This window comes from Trichosurus vulpecula, chromosome 9, assembly GCF_011100635.1.
Source record: "Trichosurus vulpecula isolate mTriVul1 chromosome 9, mTriVul1.pri, whole genome shotgun sequence".
In the NCBI taxonomy this organism is placed as follows: Eukaryota; Metazoa; Chordata; class Mammalia; order Diprotodontia; family Phalangeridae; genus Trichosurus; species Trichosurus vulpecula.
In genome coordinates this window covers 115,220,169-115,240,445 of record NC_050581.1, presented here as the reverse complement: position 1 = coordinate 115,240,445, position 20,277 = coordinate 115,220,169, and the positions used below count along the sequence as shown (strand labels likewise).

Below are 20,277 nucleotides of genomic sequence, written 5' to 3'. Positions count from 1 at the left end.
GATTTTAGTCCACATATGCACAAGTTGGAGTTTTCCCGGGGTGGTGGGCAGGAGGGAGAGGGGGGACCAGAGACATTAAGTGATTTGTCCACAGTCAGTGGTGTCAAACTCAAATAGAAATGGATCCCTGAAGGCTGCATATTGACTTAGAAAACCACAAATAGACTGTATATTTATGTTGTATTTTATTTTATTTTTGGCAGCTAGGTGGTGCAGTAGATAAAGTGCCCTGCCTGGAGTCAGGAAGACTCATCTTCCTGAGTTAAAATCTGATCTCAGACACTAGCTGTGTGACCCTGGGCAAGTCAATTCACCCTGTTTGCCTCAGTTTCCTCATTTGCAAAATGAGCTGGAGAAGGAAATGGCAAACCACTCCACTGTCTTTGCCAAGAAAACCCCAAATGGAGGCATGAAGAGTTGGACATGATTGAACAAGAAATTGTATTTTTATTTATTTTGTTAGATATTTCCCAATTATATTTTAATCTCGTTTAGCCTGCAGCCTGGAGTTCTGCTAACCTCAGTTAGATAGTAGGCTATAATTTGACATCTCTGCAACAGAGTTGCTGCAGTGTGCTGGTAAAATGTTTAACAACCAGCTCCCCACTCACCCCCCCATCCCCAGCAATAAAGACAGGACACATTTTTAAAGTTTATTAACATTTTCTCCATCAATTTCTTAAGTCTAGACAAGCTACAAAACAACTAATTAAGGCCTGATTTGTAGTGTTAGCCAATTTCTGAGGTATAAATGTTCACACTGAAAACTGAATGAGCATCTCTCTCCTCTCTTTCTTGTGTCTTCTCTCTCTCTCTCTGTCTCTCTCTCTCCCTCTTCTCTGTCTCTTCTCTCTCTTCCCTGTCTCTCTCTCTTCCCCCTCCCCCTCCCCCTGCCTCCTACCCCCTTCGAGCAGGCTCCAGCACACCCCTGCGGTGAGATAATGAACTCACATATCCCTTGCTCCAAGTCCAACACTATTTTGCAATCCTGCCTCTTGTGAGAGAGGTACAAAGCCCAATTTAAGGGCAGAGGAAGAAATGATCATTTTCCACTTGGGAGAGTTTCCTGTAGGACTTCAGGTCCAGAAGGAGGAGAAGCAGTTCTTGGGCCAGGGGCCGATAGTTTGGGGCGCAGTTCCACTCAATTTAATAAACATTTTCTAATTTTAGGAAGGACATCCACAAGCTGGACCCCATCCAGAGCAGGGTGACCAGGCAAGTGGAGGGCCTCAGAACCATGCCATATAAGGAGCAGCTGATGGAACTGGGGATGTTTAGTCTAGGAAGGAGAAGTCTTCTGGGGTTCACACCAGCTGCCTCCCAGTATCTGGACAGCTGTCATTTGGGAGGGCCCCAGAGGACGGAACAAGAAGCCACTGACAAGCTGCAAGGGGCATATTTAGGCTTGCTAGGGGCAGGGTGGGGGTGGGAAGAGGAGGCAGGGGAATCTCTCACCAATCAGGGCTATCCATAGATGGAAGGAGCTGCTTAGAAGGTGGTGGGTTCCTGCTCACTGGAAGTCTCCACGCTAAAGATTGACAAGATTGGTAGGAGATGCTATAGAGAGGGGGTCCTTGCTCAGGTAGAGACAGGTTAGAGTAGACAAGATGTGGGGTTCTTCCCCTCGCTTGTGTCATGGGCCCTTTTAGCGGACTGGGACAGTCTAGGGATCCCTCCTCAGAATCATGCTTTTAAATGCATAGTGCATAACACATAGGAGTATAAATGAAAACCTTTATTGTTGAAAGGCAGTTTTCTAAATATTTTTTTTTATTTTTTTTAATTTAAATTTATTTATTTGTTTAACATATTTGGTTTTCAGCATTGATTTTCACTACAGTTTGAATTACAAATTTTCTCCCCATTTCTACCTTCCCCCCACTCCAAGATGGCATATATTCTGGTTGCCCTGTTCCCCAGTCAGCCCTCCCCTCTATCACCCCCCTCCCCTCTCATCCCCTTTTCCCTTCCTTTCTTGTAGGGCAAGATAAATTTCTACGCCCCATTGCCTGTGTATCTTATTTTTTAGTTGCATGCAAAAACTTTTTTTTTTTTGTTTTTGAACATCTGTTTTAAAACTTTGAGTTCCAAATTCTCTCCCCTCTTCCCTTCCCACCCACCCTCCCTAAGAAGTCGAGCAATTCAACCTAGGCCACACGTGTATCATTATGTATAACCCTTCCACAATACTCATGTTGTGAAAGGCTAACTACATTTTGCTCCTTCCCAACCCATCCTGCTTTATTGATTTTTCTCCCTTGACCATGTCCCCTTTCCAAAGTGTTTGTTTTGATTACCTCCACCCCCATCTGCCCTCCCCTCCATCATCCCCCCCCCCTTTTATTTTTTTTATCTTCCTCCCTCTTCTTTCCTGTGGGGTAAGATACCCAAGTTATCTAAATATTAAAAACAAACAAAAGAAAAATCCCCACCACATTTCTGGCCCTTAAGTCATTTCTGAGGCTTCTAACCGGCTGGGATTCTATGAAGAGGGAGGTGGCAATCCCCTTTCCCCCAACCCCCACCCCCAGCTTGGCCAGCATGTACATGGACACAGACACCCATCGACAGGAAATGTGCGAAAATGCCTTATATAAGGTTTGATACAACCGCAAAGCTGACCTGACTCTTGGCCTTAGGTATACAAAGTTGCTTTGCATCCAAGTTCTTTCTGTAGGGAGGCAGAGGGATGAAGTCAATGATTCAGAGCTATTCTCAGCCAAAAGTTTCCTGAAATGCAGATTCCTTTAACAGGCAGAGCCCACCCCTCACAGAAGCCCTTTGGTTTCTCACCCACTCATTCAGCTTTTTCTCACAGGACTCAGTTTCCAATCCTTTCACTCTTTGAGTTACTGTGGTTGAGAATGGATGGAGCCCTAAGCCTTATCACATACCTGAGCCGTAATTGTAACCACTAACGGGGCCCTGCCCCTGGTCACAGGTTGAGCCCCACCGGCCAGCCCATAGACCTGAGCAATAGGGTCAGATAGAGGAGTGGACCTGAGGTGGATCATGGCTCACCACAACTATCCCTGGGAGGTGGGTCCTTCCCCACCCTTCACTCCCTCAAATCAGCTGGAGACACCAGGACGGGTGGGGAGTGAGGAGCAGAGGACTGGGCCCCTGTCTCAATAACCAGAGAATTATGACTTGTTCTCCCCCATGCAATGACCAGCATTACCCTTGAAAGCCCAAAGCCATGTGCCTGCTTCACAAAGGCCAAAACAATATGGCAAACCCAGATTCCCTTCCTTCTCACCACGAGGACTATGACATTGTGATCAAAGTAGGCCTAAATTCCAGCTGTGGGATGAGGGTGTCTGGTCCAGTTCTGCTGCCCAGTGCTCCCTCTGGCTGTGGTCTTGAGTACTGCAGTCCTTCAACTTCCCAGTGAATGGACAAAGGACCTCAGGCCTTGGATTTAGAGCTGGAAGGAATGCCAAAGGCCATCTAGTCCAACTCTTTTATTTACTAATGGAGAAAGGGAGGCACAAAGAGACTTGGGAAGGTGCTCCTAAGCTTCCTCCCCACTTCAGAAATCCAGGACCCTTGTGCTCTCATCCACCTCCCGCTTCCCACCCACCTGCCATCATGGAAACCTCAGGAAATGATGAGATCTGTCCCCAGGGTCCTTGAGGTAAGTGTTAATCATCTCATGGGAAACAGAGGGAATCAGATGATGTCAATGGTGTGCCTTACATGAACTCATTTGAGTCTTAAAAGAACCCTGTGAGGTGGGTCTAGTAAAAGTATTTTTATCCTCATTTCACAGTTGAGAAACCTGAGGCTGAATAAGGTTAAGTGACTTACCTGTGGTCCCAGGACTACTAAGTGCTAGGGGAGGATTTGAGTCTGCCGGACTCTATCTCCAGCACTCCATCCCTTGTATCAAGGCCCAGGATAGGCAGGATTCCAGAACGTAAAATGTCAGGGTTGGAAAGGACCTTGGAACCAAGAACACCAGAACTGGAAAGAACCTTAGAGTTTTCTCAAAATTTTATTTTAGAGGAAAAAAACTGAGGCATTGAGGAATTTAGCAACTTGCCTAAAGTCACAGAACTAGGACAGAGTTGTGGCATTTGAACCCAGGTCTTCTGCTACCCCAATCATCCTGCCTCATTTTTTTAGACTTTTGGAAGGCTGAGTATCTGGGGAAAAGCATTCAGGCTTCAGCAAGGAAGGAAAGGTCCGGGGCCAGATGGAGCTTTCCTAGGACCCCTAAATTCATGGAGGGCAGTTTATCCTGAAAGATAAGCCCGCTCATTTTCCTCCCCACACGTCCCTCCCCTTAACCAGAGTCAGCAGTGTAACTGATGCCAAGGTCGAACCTGACAGCATTAAGTTCTTCCGAGAGATGTCTAGTCCTCAGAGTCAGGGAGAATCTGGTGTCTGCAGCCTTGGTTAGGCCACATCTGGAGTGTTTTGGTCCAGCTCTGGGTTCCCTGCATTAGCAAGGATGCTGGAGGCAGCTAGGTGGCACACTGAGTAGAGCATTAGCTCTGGAGTCAGGAGGACCTGAGTTCAAATCCAGCTTCAGATACTTGACACACTTACTAGCTGTGTGACCTTGGGCAAGTCACTTAACCTCAATTGCCCTGCCTTGCCCCTCCCCCCCAAACAGGAAGGATGCTGACCAGTGGAACCTGGTTCAAAGGAGGCCAGTCAGGATGGGGATATACACAATGCTCTCAGCATCTGGGTGAATTACGCTGGGAAATAGGCTTAAGGGAGAGGTGTCCATAAGCATCTCAAGGGGAAGAGGAGTCATTCTTGTTCTGGGGAGTTCTAGGGAACCAAACAATTGGAAGTTACAGCCAGACGGGCCTCAGGCCAACATTACAAAGTACATTTTATAGATTGCAACCATTTCCAAAAACGAAATAGCTACCTGGACGAAGAGTGAGCTCCCTGTCCCTAACCAGTATCCCAGCTAAGTGTTCTGGCAGAGTGCAAATGCCAGAGATTCCCGTACTGGGTGGACGGTTGGACATGATTCTCTGAAAGGACTACTCCGTCCAACTCTAAGCATGTATGATGCTCTAGGAAATCCCTGGGCCCCTGGGTGGAGTTTGCATGCCCTTTACCCTATACGGCTGAGCCACCAGCAGGTCTGTTGTGGGCTATGAGCCATCAAGGTCCCAAGCTTGGTCTCCAGACTTGTGCTTGGATGGAACTGTGACTCCACTAAGGTGGATGGCGGCCTCTAACAGGGCACCTCCTCATACTGTGTGACTCATCCACATCCTCCCAGAAAGACTTCACGTGGACCTCCTGGCAAGGTCTTGATATCATGCGGAATGCACTCACTTCTGCCTTGTAGACCTCTCAACTTCCTTCAGAAGCCAGTTCGGACGTCATGGCTCATATGAGGGCCTCTCCTCTCTCCCCTTCCTCCTTCCTGCCCCAGTCATTAGCCCCTTTCCCTTCTGGACAACGCTTTGTACCTACCTGGTGTTTATTTGTGTGTGTGCTCTCTCTCTCCAGCAGACTACAAGCCCCTCGAGGGCAGGGACTGTTTCCTTTTTGTCTTTGATGCCTAGTACTGAGTGTACAATGCCCTGAAGAGAGTTATGTTGTTCAGTCGTGTCCAACTCTTCACGACCCCTTTTTTGGGGTTTTCTTGGCAAAGATACTGGAGTGGTTTGCCATTTCCTTTTCCAGATCATCTTACAGATGAGGAAGCTGAGACAAACAGGATTAACTGACTTGCCCAGTGTCAAACTGCTAGTAAATGTCTAAGGCCAGATTTGAACTCACAAAGATGAGCCTTCCTGACTTCAGGCCTGAAACTCTATCCACTTTGCCACCTGCCACGAACACAGTAGGTGCTTAATAAATGTTGATTTAATTCACATGAGGAATTCTTCATTGGTGATCTATTTCAGCCTGCTCATGCCCACCCATGCCTCTTTACTGACCTATGAGTAACCTTTACCTTTTAATTTTTTGGATACCATGGCCTCCTGTATAGTATCCCAGAAAGACATTGTAAGTGTGACCCTATGGGTCTAGTGACTTCACAGGATCTCAAATGTAGGGCTGGGCAGCAGCTCATGACTCATTCATACCGACAACAAAGCCCAGCGGACCAGGACACACAGGGAGCTCTCAGCAGAGACTCAGTGTCCCCTAGAGAGAGGGGAAGGAAGAGGCCGAGGACACATTCTCCTAGAACATTATCTAAGGGTGAGAAGTATAAATTTAAGACAAACTTTTCTCTCAGATTCCAAAATGGGCTAAGCTTATAAGATTCCTGACCTTTACATAAGGTAGGCTGGTCCTCACTTCCTAGGATCCCAAGTTGGGGGGTAGGTGGGAGCAGCTGGGACCTGGCCCTCCAGACAGGGAGGAAGTCTCCACCCATCCTGCTGTAGAAAGCAGTCCTTCCTCCTTGAGCTCCTGCCCTCAGACCCCTCTGTGCGTCATATCCATGGGGAGACCGTAGATGCGGGCAAGAGGGGTATGAAAGCCTTGGGTTGCTTGTTCTGTGGTCAGACTTCCTTTGCCACCACCTCGGGGTCCTGGGTAATGAAAAAGCAGGCTGGCCATGGGGCCTGGCCTGTGTGGGGGTACTAGGGCCTGTTTCTTTGTAGGGCACATGGGTGCTCAGGATTCCTCTGGAGTTTTAAGAAGGCAGACCAAATCACTGAGGCCCAGAGGGAGCCTACGCCACCCCAAGGTGGTGGGAAGAAAGGGTCTGGGGTCAGGGGTTTCTGCATCCCTTCACTTGCCTACACACCAGGCAGCCCCTTCTCTGCCTCAGGATGAATGCCCAGAGCAATGAAAACAGGCAGATTAGGAGGAGCCTCTAAACTTTGCTAGATTCTCCAAGCTCATTTTCTAGGAAAAGACAGAAGGCCTTTCTAAAATAAAACATATTTTATTACAAGCTGGGTTCTTGGCTCAGAGGAGGACCATCCAGAGCTTAGAGACCAAGGTGATGTGGAACCAGGGACACAAAGCATCATGACTGCTCTCAGGGTCACCTCTGGACGTATGGCCTCCACCTAGCTGTACTGCTCAACACAGTTCAGGCTGCTCTAGTCTGCTGAGGGGTGGGGGAGGGGTGGGGCAGGTAACGAATCGTCCCGGTGGGTTAACAGGAATTGGGAAATGAGTCAGAGTGTCTGAGGTGTGAGGGCAGATGTGTGGGGTGGGGTGACCCCAATGGTCCCCAGGGTGCTTTCCCAAATTCCAAATTATTCATAAATACACTGTACCCTCTAAGCTGGAGGGTCAGGCTGGCAGTCCAGGGTGATTTACCGCTCAGGGGATGTTTTCCAGAACCTGGCGGCCATGGCAGTGGTGTGAGCCAGCTACTGCCTAGCTGCCTTTGCTGCCAAATACAAGGCAGGTCTTCCCCTCCCCTGAGGAGCCCGAGTGAACAGACTCCCCAGAGAACTCACTGTGGAGATCAAAGGACAGCAAGATTCTTTTCCTTCAATCCAAAGAGCCCTGTAGTACTGACTGTCATCTAAGTTGCTACCCTGACATGGTTAGGCTTGTGCCAGGGGCATATGGGAATCCAAAGATCCAGGGTTCAAATGATCACCAGCCTCTAGAAGTCTCCTTTCTCTGTAGGGTCTGTATGCCTTCTCCCTGGTCCAAAGGCCATTGTAGGGCTAGTTGCCCATCACCAACCTGGCCTAGAGGTTTCCAGCCTTAGCCAATGAGGGTGGCGGAGCCTTGGGGACACAGTCTCTCCCTGAATGGGTCTTGAGGGGAGCTCTGAGGATGCCCATGGGGTCTTGATGGTGGGAGAAGATGTGGGGGTCCAAAATGCATAGTCACCCACCTATGCCCTGGCCCAAGATGCCCAAGGTTCCAGCTGATGCACACACAGGCTCCTCTATGGTTTGGAGTAGGGAGGGATCAGATGAAAGGGAATGTGTCTCTTGGAATGTAAAGGGGTGGGGGGAGGGCAGTAGGATGGCCTCTGGTTTCCTTTCATGAGTTGATGGGCTGCTGGGCCTTCCTGATCTCCTGCCGGGAAAGAGGAGAAGGCTCAGGTTGGGGCCAGGAAGCATGCTGTAGATAGCTGGGGAATTGAGAGAACGAACAGCCGGGGCCAAAGAACTGCTGCCCGCCTCTGCTCCTGGGCCAAAGGGGGCCCTGCTGCCACTCCCTTTCTGCTTAGGAGCTTCACAGAACAACTGAAGGACTGCAGAGATGAGATCTCCTCATCCAAGTCCCTCAATGGGCAACAGAGACAACTGAGACTGAGAGAAAGGTAGTGAGTGGCCTGATGGCCCTCAGTCAGCAAGCAGCGGGGCCAAGACCCAAACCCAATGGGGCCATGAAAGGGCACTGCCCTGCGCTCTACCAGGTGCCTGGCCTGCTCCAGACCTCGGGGCCTCTGGCCAGGAAAAGGGAAGACAAGGGAGCCAAGCCGCCTCACCTCAGCCAGGACCCTCCTCAGTGTCAGATAAGCCTCATCTAAGTCGTCATTGATGATGATCAGGTCAAACAAGTCAGGCTCCTTGCCTGGAAACACAAGAGGGAAGGGCCCGGGAACGGTGTTAAAAGTGGGTCTGTGGCCCAAGTCCTCTCAGAAGGCTGCCCTCCCCTCTCTTCCCAAGGGACGCCACCATCTTGTCTTGTACCAAACAAGCTATGGATGGAAGGGCCACAGGGACAATCCACATGTGTTTGAAAATGGGCCCTGATGTGTCTGTCATCTGAAGAACTGGGGTCAACTCATCTCTGATACTCAGTGGCTGTGTGGCTCTGAGCAAAGTCTCTCACCCTCTCTGTCTCCATTTCCTTGGCTGGAACGTAAGGATAACGTCACTACCACTCTTACCTCCTACGGCTGCTATGCTACATAAATGGAAGTGAGTGTTACTGTAACCGTATTACAATCATTACCTTTCACCCAGTCTATTCCAATGGCCTTCCAGTTCAGCTCCTTGCTTCCAGTTGCTCCCTCTCTAGTTCATCCTCCAGACCAGGGCTTCTTAAACTTTTGCCCCTCAGGCTCCCTTTTCGATTTTCTGCATTGGTTGGCATTGTGTGGCCTTAGGGCACGTGCAGTGCAAAGTGCCCTGCTTCATGTTTAGAACCAAGGCTGCACTGAAGTTGCCCAATATGGGCAAGCCCTGGCAGGAACACCTCGGATTCATTATGCGTTTGGTTTTTAATTAATTTTGGTCGTTGCGCATTCAGAAACCTTTTACTGTTGCCAAATTTTCCCCAACCCCACATGGGGTCATGACCCACAGTTTAAGAAGCGCTGTTCTATACAGACCACATCCCTCCTCTACTCAGAAGATTTTCAGGGGCTCCCTAGGGATAAGGCATAGACTTTTCAGCAAGCAAAGTGCTCCACAAACATGGTGGTCACCCGCCTTTCCAATCCGACTTCCCATCACTTCCCCTCGTGCACTCTCCATTCCGGTCCCTGGGCCTGCCAGCTCTTCCCATACAGAACTATCGATCTCCTGTTTTCTGGCAGGGGTCTAAATGGTGCCCACGTCTAGGCCACTGTGTCTCCTCGCTCCTACATCTTAGAATCCCTGGCTCCCTTCAAAGCCCAGCTTAGTTGCTACCTGTGATACCAGGCCTTATCCCGTTCCCCTGGGCATTGAGTATTCTCTCCCTCATGGGGTTACTCTGTAAAACTCGGCACTTTTTATTTTTTGCATGCATGCTGTATTGTCCCAGAATGGCTTCACTTTGCATCCCAGAAATGAGCACGACACTTTGCACCAGGCCGGTGTTGAATCAAAGTTTGTTGACTTGAAGTATATACCTTGCCACCATGTGTGTGCCCCCTCACTCTCCACTCCCTGGCTCTGGGATCCACTATCAAATTAACATGGCCACTGCTACGGTGAAAGGTCTGATCATCTAAGGCCTTTGGGCTCCATCCTCAGCCCAGCGTGAAGCTTCCTCCTCTAGCCTTCCTCTCCCAAACCCGTCAGCCCCATCCCTCATGTGTCCCCAGCTCCACTGGGCCCTTCTATTGTCAAACTACCCTTCACATCCAACTTGTGCCCCTCCCACGAAACTGCTCTCTATTTATTTTCTATGTACATATGGTTGCTTTCCAATAGAATATAAACTCCTTGAGGGCAGGGATGGTTTCATTTTGATGGTCTTTGTATTCTTGGTGCCTGGCACACAGCAGACACTTAATAAATGCTTGTTGAACTAAATTACTACTACCTGCCTCTCAGGGCTTAGGAGGAAAGTTCTTTGTAAATTGAAAATACTTCAATACTCCAAAGAAACAGGACTTTTTTGGTGTGGGTACTCTTCACTGATGCATTTTCAGGAGGACCTCCTCTACATCTCAGTGGTTGTTACGGCAAAACAAAACAAAACAGAAAAAAAACCCACTACTTGTGAATGGCCTATGCTCCAGTGATGATGCTATAAATGGTCACGTGCTATAGAAAAGTGAGCTATTATTATGACAGTTTCTCACAAAGATCCTGGGCTCAGGGTCATAGGAGCCAGAAGGGCCTTAGGAATCATTCTGTTCAGATCCTTTGTTTATAAATGAGGAAGATGAGGCTCAGGCTAGGCCTAGCCCAAGAGCATATGAGTGCCAGGTGGCCAGACTCAGAGCCACATCCTTGGACTCCGTCCTTCCACGCCCACACCATGTGATCCTTCTAGAGCCCCCTCCAGCATGCATCCAAACCTGCCACGTGAAGGCCAGGAGCTCTCCACTCCCTGCCGGCCCTTCCTCATCTCCTCCTTCACTGCACCCTCCGGATCAGCCAAAAAGAGTGAAGCCTTGCCCTCCCCCCTGACCACATCTCCCATTGCCATCCCCCCACCCCCACATTCTCAGCCTCCACTGTTCCATCCAGATTTTTTCTATTCTTCCAGATTTGGCCCAGCTGCCACCTCCTTCAGAGAGTCTTTCCTAAGTAACAGGCCCAGCAACAAACTGTCCTAACGGGACACCCTGTGCCTCCTATCACTAATATTCCAGAATTCTGTGAGTCACCATCTAATTAGACCTAAGTGCCATGAGGGTGGTTCTATTTTAGGATGATGTCAGCTGACATTTCTAGAGACACTAAGGTTTTTAACACGCTCTCATCCTTTCAACAGCCTTCTGACTATGGGATCATCTCCACTTTATGTCTAAGGAAACCAGGGCTCAGAGTACGTTAGTGACTTGCCCAAGGTCACACAGAAAGTCAGCAGCTGGGGGAGAACTCGAATCCAGGTCTTCTGACACCCCAGACCGAGGTTCTTCCCAAACATTCTGCTGCCTCTGGATCTTGCGTCCCTCCCCTGCTCTGAGTCCCAATTCTCCACATCCCTATGACCCCCTGGAACCTAGAAGTCATAAATGATTATGTGGTCCAACCCCCTCTTTTTGTAGCAAAGGAGCCTGTGGCCCAGAGGGTAACAGCGATGTGTCTGAGTTTGCACAGATAACAAGAGCCGGAGAATGCCGTATCTTTGGCATCCTGGGTAGCCAAGCCCAGGAAGTGTTTCCTACTGACATGCTAAGTGAATGGATGACAGTAGCCACAGTACGCCTGGTAAGCAATGATCCCTGATGCAGGGCAGGGCACCCGGGTAGCTTCTCTGAGCCCACACTCTACTCACTGCTCTCCATGTCGGCGGCGGCGGCAGCCAGCCTCTTCTGTAAGCTCTCCTCTGTCTCAGTCTTCCGGTCTCGCAGCCTCTTTTCCTGAAACACAGGACAGAGGCCTGGTGACCACAGTGCCACCTTGGCCCTCATTACTCAGAGGATGCTGAGCAGGGTCCCTTATCAAAGCTCTCTCACACCAGGTCTGATGTGGTCTTACCCACAGGGCCCACGTATCTGCACAAAGTCTCTGGAGGGAGGGGCCTGGCCACCCAAAAGAAGCCTGAGGCCCAGCTGGACCAACCCCAAGGAGAAGCTCAATACTTGTGCTTTCTTGTGCCATTTACCAGGAGGGGAAAGAGAAATTGTGACAGCTTGAAGAAATGACTAAATGTGGTAGAACTGGAAAGATACCAATTTGCAGGAAAATCTCTAGTGGCAAGCCCTTAACCCTAATCTAGGCTGTCTGTTTGACATCCCTAGCAATGACTTCAATGACGATATTAACAATACATTTATCAAATGAGCAGATGACCAAAAAATAGGAGGGATAACTAATAGGCATCACGGTACGGTGGATAGAATATTAGACCAAGAGTTAAAAACATCTGGGTTCAAATCTGACCTCAGGAGCTTACCAGATGGTTAACATTAACGCAACTCACTCCTTCCTTCTGTGGCTGAGCTTTCTATTCTGTTAAATGAGTGGGTGGCCTCGATGACTGAAAAGGCCCCTCTCAGCACAGAAGTCACAATCCCACGTTATGACAATCCCTGACCCTGAACAAGATCATTCTTCCTGCTCCAATCTGAGCTGGTGACAATGACCAGAGGGGAGGCAGAGGAATCGGTCAGGAAAGAACAGATTCCTTTTCTAGGGCCCCAGTTCAGGTTGCTGCCTCAGAACAGGTGGGATGGCAGGCCTCTCTCTGTAGCATCCTCTTCATGTCAATGGACTTTCTTTCATTCATCAGTGCCCAGGGCAGGGGAGTGGGGGTGGGAAGGGGGAGCCCTAGTCTAAGCTTCCCCCTAGCCCCCTACCCTAGCTGTGCTCTGCTTTGTCATGCTAGACTGGTGGAATTTGTAGGCTGGCTGCCCATGGGACCTAATGCTGACTAAGAAGGAAGAGCTAGCTGCTGAACTGGAACTGTAGGACAGAAAAGGCCAAGGTTAGAGCTGAGAACAAGAAGGGGAAATGGTCCAGCCCCTGGGAGCATAAAGAATGGAGAAGAGCATCCTGGGGATCCCAAGACCCAGAAGATGAGGCAAAAATCTACCTCAGACGGGAAGCTGTACCAGAAATCAATGAACAGCTTCCAGGGCAGGCCCAGCCCAGGGCCTGGAGACTCATCCCAAGGGAGCCGATGCTGACCTTTCTTCTTCCCTAAAGGGGGCTCATGGTTATGAAGTCCCTCTCACTGGGCAAGCCCTTGGGCCCCCCTCTCTGAAAAGCCAAAAGCTCCACAGTAGCTGAGGAGGCCACTTGGGGCAGGGGCTCCCTGCTCAGTCCCCCAGGGGTCCAGGAGGAAGCATACCAAGATGTCCAGGGATGGTGCCTGGATGGAGATATAGATGGGATGCAGCTCAGTCTTCTTGATGTTCCTGACCCCCTGTAGGTCTATGTCCAACACGCAGATCTGGTTCATGGCCTGCACGGCCTGCACGGCGGCTTTGCTGGAGAGAGGGCAGAGCAGCCTTTCAGCAGGCGCTAGGAACCGACTCTGCTCTGGTCAATGTCTCCAGAAGAGTACAACAGCTGCCCACCCCATCCCCCATCTGTGACACCCCCCCACCCCCTCCTCTGCCTTGGCTGCAACGGAGAGGGATGTCACAGGGGACCCACATTCTGGTCCCAGCCCTGTTTTTCCCTTAATCTGTCGCCTCGGATGAGGTATAGCCTCTCAGGGTCTCAGTTCTATCATCTGTAAAATGGGAATACCACCACCCAGCATGGTGGCTAACCTCAAAGACTTCATTATTATTAATTTACATTCCTACAGGGCCACAGTTCTGAAGTTCACAAAATGCTTTTTTCACCGTAACCCCGTGAAGGAAGTGACAACAAAAGATTACTATCCCCGTTTCACGGGTGAGCAAACTGAACAGTCAAATGTCTTGCCTAGGATCACACTGTCAGTGAGCTTCAGAAACTGGATGTGAACCTAGATCTGGCTGCCACTCTTTTTAAACAATACGTTCCACAGATGCCTGTTTTAACATCACAGTTAATTCTAGGTTACTCTGATTTTCTACACACACACACAGATACCCACACCCTGATACACACACACACACACACACACACACACACACACACACACACACACAGAGCCTTCCCTTGTAACAGAAAAACCAGCTGTGTGCAGGTCCACTGCCTCCTCCCATGAGGACGTCATCACTCAGTGGATGAGAAAATACACAGGATTACCATTACTATTATTACTTCAACACCAAGTCAGTCACCTTTGGTTGCTCCCTGTTTTTCGCCTGCCCATGAGCTAGCCAATCATCCGAAACATCCTGGGGCCCAATGACACTCAGCGATGCAGATGCTGGGCACCCCACACAGACTCTGAGTCCCCGAGGGCAGGGACTGTGCAGCATCTACCTTTGAATCTCCAGCATCGAGCACATTTTGTCGTTATTCGGTCGTGTCCGACTCTTCATGAACCTGTGAGGGGTTTTCTTGGCAAAGACACTGGAGTGCTTTGCCATTTCCTTCTCCACTAGATTAAGGCAAACAGAGATTAGGTGACTCGCCCAGGGTCACTCAGGTCTTCCTTACTCCAGGCCCAGTGCTCTACACACTGAGCCACCTGGCTGCCTCCATTTTCTCAACTAACCTCAGAAGGATGACTCCTCTCTTTCTCCATCATCTCCCTATACCCTATGAGCAAGGTCTATTCATTTGTCCTCCTCAACCCCTCTCAGATCTGTCCCTTCCTTTCCATTTTCATTGCTCCCACCACCTAAAGTCGAGGCTATCTTGAGAGGTGATGGGTTCTCCCTCTCTGGAGGCCATTTGTTGGGCGCAATTCTTATAGTGGGGGGATTCCTTTAAGGTATGGGTTGGACTAGATGGCTGTTGAGGTCTAACTCTCAGATTCTGGTGCTACTTCCAACAGCCTCCTGGCTCATTTCTGTACCTCTGCTCAAATTCACTCTACACCCTCTGCCACAGCAATCTTCTTAAAACACAACTCCAACTGTATCACGCCTCTTCTCGAAAACCTTAAATGGTCCCCTACTGCCCGCTGAATAAATTCGCAACTCCTCAGCCTGGCATTCAGGGACTTTCATTAGCTGGGCCTACACCACCCTGATAGCTTCATCTTCCCCTTTCTTCCCAGAATATCCTGAATGCTCCAGCCAAGTGGACAACTTACTGCTCTTTCTGCCTATGGAAACCTTACCCATCTTTCAAGCTTAAATGTTGCCGCCTCTTCCTCCTCCACAAAGCTCTCCATGGTCTGCCTGACCAGATAGGATTTCTCCCTCCTGGAAACTTTCACAACACTGACTATTCCTCTCACAGTAAGTGTGTCCATCTGTACTCTGCCAGGCATTTTCTTTATAAAGTGGCACCATCCTAGGAGGAAGCGGGTATAATTATTATCCCCCACTTTACAGGTAAGGAAACTGAAGATCAGGGTTTGCTCAGGTCCTACTGCCAATGAATGCTGGAATTCATGCCCTTATCTTTGGATTGTGAGATCACTGCTTTTTCCCCACCACTCACAGAGGCCCCTCATTCAGCCTTCTCCCCCCTGGATGTTCACCAATCTACCCAACCTCTGATTCTGTGCTTATTTTCTGGTTCTGGGGGCCCAGTTCTTTCTCTGTCATCAGTATGTCTGGTTTCTGGAGGCACGCTGAGTTTCCCTCTCTGTCTTGTCTGAGGGAATCTCTTTTCTCCTTAGTTTAGCCAAAGTTGGGCTTTTTCAATAGAAACTTTTCCAAGTAAACAGAGAAGGGAACTACTAGCCTCGGAAACTTTTTTTTTTTTTTTTTGCTATTTGCCAATAATTACACACAAATAAACCCCATGCAATCTATCACAAACTGAGCCACTGACAAACATAAATATTCAATCACACAAATGAGCCAAAAAATGTTTGCATAGGAAACCTTTATCTTCTGTTATTTACATTTTGTTTTTTTAAAGCATATAGGAATCTAATGGGGTAGCCAAAAAAAGGGTATGTTTGTTTACATGTCCCCTTCTGAACTTGTCCCCCCCTTGTTGCTGTTTAGTTACATAGCTAAGTTTCTTGACACACCCAGAGTTTCCCGTCTATGTTCCCATAGCCCAGATGACTGAGTCCTGACTTTCTGAGCATGGAAAAGCTCTCTGCCAAGATCTGCTTCATTCAGCATGAAAGCATTTGTTCCAAATTAGAAAGGATCTCAGAGGCTACGTAGCTTAACCTTTTCTTCGACAGGATTCCCCTCTTCTTGTCAGGGACACTGTGGTCAGTAGCCCTTCCTTGAACACCTCCACTGAAGAACAGCTTACCACCTGAGGAAGCCCTTCACATTTTGGGAGAGTTCTGATTGCTAGGAAGGTTTTCCTTCTATCAGGCCTTACTTTGTTTCTCCATGACTTCCATCCAGGCCATGTTGCTGTCTGCCCACCACCCCAACCCTACAATGTTCTTCAACCTCCTTCCCCCACTACCACTTTCTAACTCTTCCCCTGGGCACCATAGCTTTTGGAAAGGACTTTCAAATGACTGCTTTATCAATCAGCTCTCCAGACCTATGGCTTTTCAGACCAAAACTCCCTTCCCTGGCCGCCACTTTATTATTATAGATGTTTCATATAAAGTGATTAGTTAATGTCTCCTCCTGTTATAACTCAAACTTCTTGAAAGCAGCATCATTCCACCTTTTGGTTTTGTATCTCCAATGTTTGTTTACTACATTGTGGAGCCCACATTAAGTACTTAGTAAATGCTTTTTCTTTCATTGATTGTTTCTTCCCATAAATCTCTGGGCTTTGAGAGAATTACCAGAGAACATGCCCACAAGGGATAGGAGTTGGGGCCATTTTGCTTCAGAAGTAAAATGGTGGTGCTCAGGCCACTCTCCAGGAATCACAAGGCTCCATCATCTCAGGGATCAGGAAACCGCATATAGGATCATTTAGAGCTGATATAAGGGGAAAACTTGCTTATAATGTCCAGAAGGAGTGCTTCAGGAGGTGATGAACTTCCGACCATGAGAGGTCTTTGTACAAAGGCCCACACTGGAGGTGCTATGGTGGGAATCCCTGGGTTCAGGGATGAGATGAACGAGGGGCCTCTGACGTACCTTCTAACCAACCCCAAGATCCTGTTTGATCATGTGAATTACTGGTTTCAAAACCCTGTTTGTGCCACTTACTGCCTGTCAGGCAAGCTGCAACCTCTCCGAGGCTTGGTTTTCTCATTTATAAAACAATATAAAACAACGAGGCTGTACTCGACAATCCCTCAGCTCTTTCCAGCTCTAAATCCTACAATCTTAGGACCCATCCTCTTTAAAGGCTGTGCTTCATGTCTGCTCTAAAGTGACTCCAGCCAGAAGAGGCAGGTATCCCATAGTACACTTTCTCAGGACCCACATCTCATTAGGGCCCTTGTTAGATGGCATTCCTCAGGGCTGGCTCTGTGCATTAATCACCCTGCTCCTCGCCACTGTGCTCATTCATTATTTTAGGTAAAGCTGACAAGGGAATGGGGGTGGGAGAATCTGCTGGTGCTCTCAAGGGAACAGGAAAGTTTTCCTGTATTTCCTCCTAGGACAGGACTTAGGAACAGTTCCAGGATGATAGTGGCCACTCAAGCATGCCCAAACTGGCCTGATATGGGCTAGTTGTGACAATTACTCCCAGGGCTCAGGGACGGCAGTGACTACTCATTAACCAAGGCTCTTCCTGCTGGCACTTTCAACTTAACACTCAAGTGGAAGTTAAAGTCCAGAAGATAAATTTCTAATTTTATTCATAGAGCTAATGTCAAAGAAAACTTGATTCAATTCAACAAGCTGTATGACCATGGGTGAGTCACTTCTTGTCTCTGAGTCTCAATTTTCTCATCGATATAATGGGGATAATAAAACTTACACTACGAACCTCAAGTGAATGGAGTCAAGTGATAAATAAGCTTTCTAGGTCAGCCCATCTCCAGGATTATGTCCACACTGAGAACACAGAATGTCATGGCTAGGAAGGACCTTAGGGGTCATCTAATGCAACTCCATTTTACAGAGGACAGAGAATCCAGACTAGAACCCAGACCTCTTGGATTCCAGGGCCACATCTCTGCCTTCTCCCAACTTCCTTGGAGGAATCTAAGACTGTCACTGGCAGGGAGTATACTTGTACTTCTGTATACTTCTCTCATTAAAATTCTCCAAGTACTCTTATCTTTCTGCCTCTCCTCTCCTCCCTCCAGTCATCTTTCAGATACTAGCAAGCTCACCTTCCTCAGGCAGAGACCTGATCAGGTCAGTTTTCCGCTCCCACATCTTCCATGGCTCTCAGCCTCCTGGCCTGGTGCTGAAGGCATCCCATCTGCTGGCACCACCCTTCCTTTTCAGGCTTCTCTTATGCCAGACTGGACAGCTCCACGTCTCCTGGATACACCCTGCCTTCTCCTACCTCCCTTCCTGGGTTAATGCTGTTCTCTTGTTCCTGCCACAGCCTTCCCCTCCTCCTCGGCCTCCTTCTCATCACTGCCTGTGATATGCCAGCCTGCTCTTTGAAGCCGAACTCAAAGGCCACCTCCTCTGCAGAGCCTTCCCTGGCCCATCGGGTCAACGCCCACTCCCTCCTCAAACTTCACAGCACTTCTGCTTCTGCTCAGTGACATGTTTGTGGTATCACTTTGTACTGTAAGTTACCTGTCTATGTAACCTGCCTTTGCTAGACTACGAGCTGAATGAGGGAGGGGACCGAGTCTCATCTGAACCTGCTTAAAATGGCCAAAGTGGATATTTGTTTTGCTTCACTTTACAAGGGTTTTGTTTTTCTTTCATTCATTCATTTCTTACATTTTCAGTCATTCTCAACTGGGGATGAGGGGGAGTGGTTTGGGTGAGTGGGAAGTTCAGAAGGCTGGTTTTGTGCTGACTGAAATAAATAAAATGTAATTAAAAAAACAAACCAGGTACCTCCCCCAGAACTGTATATGTTGGGTGCTTAATACATTTTTTGAACTTAAAGAAGGTTAAGGAATGGCCATTTTTCCACACAGATATTTTGGCTGTCCCAAAGTGAGCAATATCTGCGCTGCCCACGTAACACATGAAAGAATGTATGAGAAACTACATAGGTTTGTGCTGGTTTATAAAATGCAGTGCTATCACCACCATATATCTACATTTTAAAAAAATATGGAAATGTTTAGTATGATTGTACATACATAGCCTATATCAAATCGCTTGCTGTCTGGGGGAAGAAGGAGGAAGGAAGGAAGGGAGGAAGGGAGAAAAAAATCTGGAACTCAAAATCTTACAAAAGCGAATGCTGAAAACTAAAAAAATTAAACAGATGAACGTCTAAATAAATGGCTGATATTCCAGGTTTTGATTCACAGGGCCACCGACAATTAGGCTCAAGACACTGATATTCATGGATGATAAAGCCTTGAAAGATGATGAGCATGAGTTACAGGGCAGTTCCCCTAACTGGAGGCAGCAGAGTGAAGCACTGGCCTCATATTTAGGAGGCCTGGGTTTGATTACCAGCTTGCACACCCGCCTGCTGAGTGACCGTGGGTAAGTCATCTCCCTTCCTTCTTCCCTCAATGGTCCCAGGCTGAACCCCACCCACCCAGACTCCACTTCCCAACAGTGCAGCACCCTAAGGTCTCCTGGACTGCTCCATCTGCTCCTGCAGCTGAGCTCTGCTTGGTGCTGTCTCTAATGGAAGGTGAGCTCTTGTGAGCAGAACCAGGAAAACAATTTGTCTGATAACACTGTAAAGATGAACAATTCTAAAAGACTTAAAAAAACCCCAACAACCTTGATGGTGAAGATGCTCCTCAATACCTGACAGAGAGGGAGGTCATGGACTTAGGGGGCAGACTGAGACATGCATTTGTGGACGTGGCCACTGTGGGAATTTGTCTGGTTTAACTGCGTCTATTTATTTGTTCAAGGTTTGTTTTCAATTTTTTTTTGGGTGGCAGGAGATGGAGGAGGGAGAGAAAATAAATCTTTGTTATTGAAAAAAAAATTAAAAAGAATGTGAGCTCTGAGAGCAGGAATGGCTTTGCCTTCTTATTTGTATTCCCAGGACTTAGTGCAGTGCTTGGCACACAGTAAGTGCCTAATAAATGTTTTTCCATTCTCTTTCTGAGTTTGTTTTCTCACCTATAAAGTGGGGATGACAAAACTTGTGCTGCTGACCTCCCAGGGCTGCTGTAGGATAAATGCTTTGGAAAGCAGGATCTCAGAGGCATCTGGTCCAGGCCTGTCCTAAACAAGACTCCCTCCTACAGCAGATCCCCCACAGGGAGGTCTGGCCTCTCCCTGGAGGTTTCCAGTGACAGGGAAGCTGGTCCTTCCTGAGGTAGCCCATTTCACCTCTAGACAGCTTTATTTTTTGGGAAGATTTGCCTTTCATCAAGACCAAATATGGAAAGGATTCTGGGGAGATGGTCGAGTAGGTCAAAAAATTCCAAGTTCTCCGGATTTCCACAACAAACAAAACTAAACAGCACCTCAGGTGGAAT

The 20,277-nt window shown here is 48.3% G+C and overlaps 1 protein-coding gene across 1 annotated transcript in view; it reads right to left on the bottom strand.

Annotated features, from left to right (window-relative positions):
* Positions 1–3,980: 3,980 nt before the first annotated feature.
* Positions 3,981–20,277, bottom strand: part of GUK1 (guanylate kinase 1) — a 33,938-nt gene continuing 17,641 nt past the window's right edge. The window contains exons 5-8 of the mRNA XM_036737859.1: positions 13,093–13,231; positions 11,575–11,659; positions 8,399–8,484; positions 3,981–7,983 (exon numbers count right to left, since the gene is read on the bottom strand). Coding sequence (XP_036593754.1) covers positions 7,948–7,983; positions 8,399–8,484; positions 11,575–11,659; positions 13,093–13,231 — 346 coding nt within the window. The 3' untranslated portion in view covers positions 3,981–7,947. The remainder of the gene's footprint in view (positions 7,984–8,398; positions 8,485–11,574; positions 11,660–13,092; positions 13,232–20,277) is intronic.